This window comes from Priapulus caudatus, unplaced genomic scaffold, assembly GCF_000485595.1.
Source record: "Priapulus caudatus unplaced genomic scaffold, Priapulus_caudatus-5.0.1 Scaffold358, whole genome shotgun sequence".
Classification (NCBI taxonomy): Eukaryota; Metazoa; Priapulida; class Priapulimorpha; order Priapulimorphida; family Priapulidae; genus Priapulus; species Priapulus caudatus.
This window is the reverse complement of record NW_014577419.1, coordinates 237,152-241,221: the sequence shown is the minus strand read 5'-3', so window position 1 is coordinate 241,221 and position 4,070 is coordinate 237,152. Positions and strand designations below refer to the sequence as shown.

Sequence of the window (4,070 nt, the reverse complement as noted above, 5' to 3'; positions counted from 1 at the left end):
CCAGGGTACTGCCGGAACGTACCCTGGTACTATCTAATATGCCGGACCGTACCTCGCCTACTCCACTAACGAATCTAGGGAGTCGCCTATGCCTAACCCTAACCCTAACCATATCAGATAGTTACCAGGGTACGTTCCGGTATACCAGACCGTACCCAGGGTACGTTCCGGCAGTACCCTGAGGGACATAGACCCTCGAGCGAAACTAGCCACCGATTCGAAGTTGAGTGCAGTGTATACTGATGGAGTAAGGATCGGTGTCAGTGTAGGAGAGTTTGCGAGTGCTTTACTTGCAGGTGTGTTTTGTTTAAAAGTTACTTTCAAGATATTGCTGCAAGATTGTCCGGCCTTTCCCGTTCTCACTGTAAGTTAAATGCAGTGAACCAGTCGCATATCTCTGAGACACAGCTGCTGTCCTGCCTTTCCCGTACCTTGGACAGCTCCACGAGTGAGCCCTCATCGTTGACGCTGTACTACCTCTCCCTTCCTCACTGCATACTAACGCACACTGACACTCACTGACACACACTGACACACTCACGCACGCTGACACACACCGACACACACCGACACACTGACACACACCGACACACTCACGCACGCTGACACATACCGACAGATCTAGACACCGACATACACTGACACACACTGACACACACCGACACACACTACACACACTGACACACACTACATACACTGACACACACCGACACACACCGACACACTCACGCACGCTGACACACACTGACACACACACCGACACACTCACGCACGCTGACACACACTGACACACACCGACACACACTAACACACACTACACACACTAGCACACACCGACACACACAACACACACGACACACACTAGCACACACCGACACACGCAGACACACTGTGAATGCGGGGGGTCACGACCCCCTACCTTGGACAGCTCCACGAGCGAGCCTTCATCGTTGACACTGTACTGGCTGAGCATGAATGAGCTCGTGATGACAACGAGGATGCTCTTGTCTTCGTAGTAAAGCAGACGCTTGACGGGTTCCTCTGCCGTGTACATTTATGTAATAATAATAATGAAAAATACAAGTGTAGTGCTGTTGTAGGTACGTAATATTATACAGGTACAAAGATATGTAGATGTAGATGAATGTACATAGATGACACAAAATGATGAGACTACCCTGATGAGACTCACCTGGAATGTTCGCACCTGTACCTTGCCCTGCTCGATCAGGTAGAGGCTCTGCTGACTCATCGCTACGTCAGACGAACCGCTCGCAAACGAACCTGCGCAGAGAAAAAAACTCGACAGTGACAACAATGCATGCATGTCGACGCGTCGGTCTCACGGGCGACCTAAAGACTTCACCCGCGGACGTAAAGATTTCTCATTCGCCAATCCCCCCCCCCCCACGATTCGTTCTCAGGGTTAAAGTGATTACGTCACCATAAATAGTAAAAGTAAAAGAAATTAAATGGCACACGCACCGATGATTTAAACCAACTGCCACTCCCCCTCCCAACACCAATTAATACTAGGACCGTTTAAAAACAAACAAATATTTAAATGAATGAACGAATAAATTATTAATAAATAAATAAATTTCAGACCTTCCTCAGACCTGAGGAAGTCTATCGGAGAGATGGACGAAAATTTCGTCAGTGTAAGTTATTTTTAACTTAATTTGGATCTAACTAAGATGAACTTTATTAGCAAATAAATAAATGTTTCAAAAAATAACTATAAGCTCGCACGCACCGATGAGCTTGACGGCTAGGTGGTCGGTGGAGATGTCGTACACGAGCACGCGCTTGCCGTTCCACGCGGCGAGGTTGTCTCGCGTCACCCACACACCCTTCACCTGTATCTCCGTCTTCAGCTGGTAGCAGGTGCCCAGCGAGAACACCTCCAGCCAGATCGACACCGGAGATATCTGCACTGCTGCCACCTGCGGGCGGACGAGGGAAACGCGCGTCGTCACACGATGAGCGGGTTTTATGGTCGGGAAGGGGGATGTGGGTGGTGGGGGGGGGGGAGTGCAGGGGTGGATCCAGGATTTTTGAAAGGGGGTGTCTTAAATAAAGGGCGCTTTTTCCTGCTTAATTTTTGTGGTGTTTCAAAAAGCTGCTAAAGGCACTTAGGGGGGGGGCATAGTTTTAGGAGGATTTACGAGCCATCTACCTCACCACAGTAGTGCGTCACCATGCTGTGTTCCTCCAGCACGTAGGCGCAGTGCACCGTGCAGATGCCCAGCAAGTTGTTGCTGCCCCACTGAAAACACAAAGAACAATCACTGAAAACACAAAGAACAATCACTGAAAACACAAAGAACAATCACTGAAAACACAAAGAACAATCACTGAATACAAAGAACAATCACTGAAAACACAAAGAACAATCCCTAAAACCACAAAGTACAATCACTAAAAGCACAAAGAACAATTACTGAAAACACAAAGTACAATCACTAAAAACACAAAGAACAATCACTAAACACACACAGAACAATCATCACAAATAACAATCACTGAAACCAAAGAAGCCGCGAGACGTCAACACACCGACACCACGAGCGCAGCATCCGATGTATGAGTCCAGGTGGGCTTCAGTAACTGATAATGATAAATGAGTAACGAGCTTTCGGCATACGAATCCCTTTTTCCTCGTTCAAACTCGAACAGTGTTGCTTGTTTCGGACGCACGCACATTTCCTTTTGCTTGCTTCTTAGTGGTCCCCGCCAAGCCCCGCACCGCCCATACGTACCGTCACGTGTTTGATGATGCCCTCTAGCGGTGCGGGGGCCTGCAGCTTCCACTCCTCCTCCCTGTGCTCGGTGCGAATGTGCTGGTGCTTCCAGAGCACGACGTTGCCGAGGCTGGTGCCTCCAGCGAGCACGCCTGCAAAGCAGACGCGAAACCAGCGCGCGTTACGTGACGTTGAAACGACGTCATTGCCTAGTACACCACGCCACATGTGTATAGCTGCTGTGTTTATTATTATATGGTGACTGTGTTTATCATTGTTTGATATAACTACTGTGTTTACTACTATTTGGCATAGCTACTGTATGTGTGTTGCATGTGTGTGTACGCATTATATAATAATATATTTTCCCTTTGTATCATTTTGTTCCACACAGGGGTTACCGAAATCCCTTCTGGATTTTTATAAGATACAGAATTTCTTAACAAAATACATGAAAATATGGGACAGTCGAAAATAGGACAAATTTAGGCACAGAGGACACACAGTGGACATGCTGAACATGACCATGGGCACGTCGTGACTGCACTTATCACCTTTCTGCTTTGAATAGGCGATACATATGACGTTCTCCGAGGGCTGAAAACCGGCCTGACCTTGCAAACCGAGCACAAAGTTTTCGCTGTTCTCAAGATCCCATAACCTGCAAATATAAGTGTTGCGATAAGGTTATGTGGAGTTTCCACAGGGGTGGCATAACTCCTCATCTTAGAAGGTTATAAGCGTGGATTTTCCAGGGCGGTAAAAAGGAAAAACATTAAAAGTTAATATTTTACGCTCGATTGGAAACAGTCTCAGTCTCAAATATCTTAAACATTAAATATCATCATCGTTGTATTTTATTTTATTTCATTAATATACAACTTGGAGTATCACTTCTCAAAACTGATTATGAATGCTCACAACTGTACGCTTTTAGCAACCAATTCATTCGAGAAAAAGAGAGCGCACAAAATGGCCGCCATCGAGTCCCACCTGACAATGTTTTCTCCGGTTGCCGTGGCGAGCACACCCTTGCCCACCCATATGATATCAGCCTCCTGCGGTCGGCCAGACAGCTTAACCTGCAAACAACACAGTCAGATATCATCAATACTAATCCCGAGGTGTGGGTTGGAGTGATGTGAATCTTCGTTGGACAGCAGGCCTTAGAGAGCGCCCACGAGCATTCTCATGAAGAAACTAGCGCTGAGAGGGTCTATGTCCCCCAGGGTACTGCCGGAACGTACCCTGGTACTATCTAATATGCCGGACCGTACCTCGCCTACTCCACGAACGAGTCTAGGGAGTCGCCTACGCCTACTCCCT

At 47.4% G+C, this 4,070-nt stretch overlaps 1 protein-coding gene across 1 annotated transcript in view; it reads right to left on the bottom strand.

Annotated features, from left to right (window-relative positions):
* LOC106809487 (intraflagellar transport protein 140 homolog) overlaps positions 1 to 4,070 on the bottom strand; it is a 24,485-nt gene that overhangs the window by 12,273 nt on the left and 8,142 nt on the right. The window contains 7 exon segments of the mRNA XM_014812575.1: positions 920 to 1,039; positions 1,193 to 1,284; positions 1,757 to 1,946; positions 2,180 to 2,269; positions 2,763 to 2,896; positions 3,299 to 3,405; positions 3,738 to 3,826. Of these exon segments, the coding sequence (XP_014668061.1) occupies positions 920 to 1,039; positions 1,193 to 1,284; positions 1,757 to 1,946; positions 2,180 to 2,269; positions 2,763 to 2,896; positions 3,299 to 3,405; positions 3,738 to 3,826 (822 nt within the window).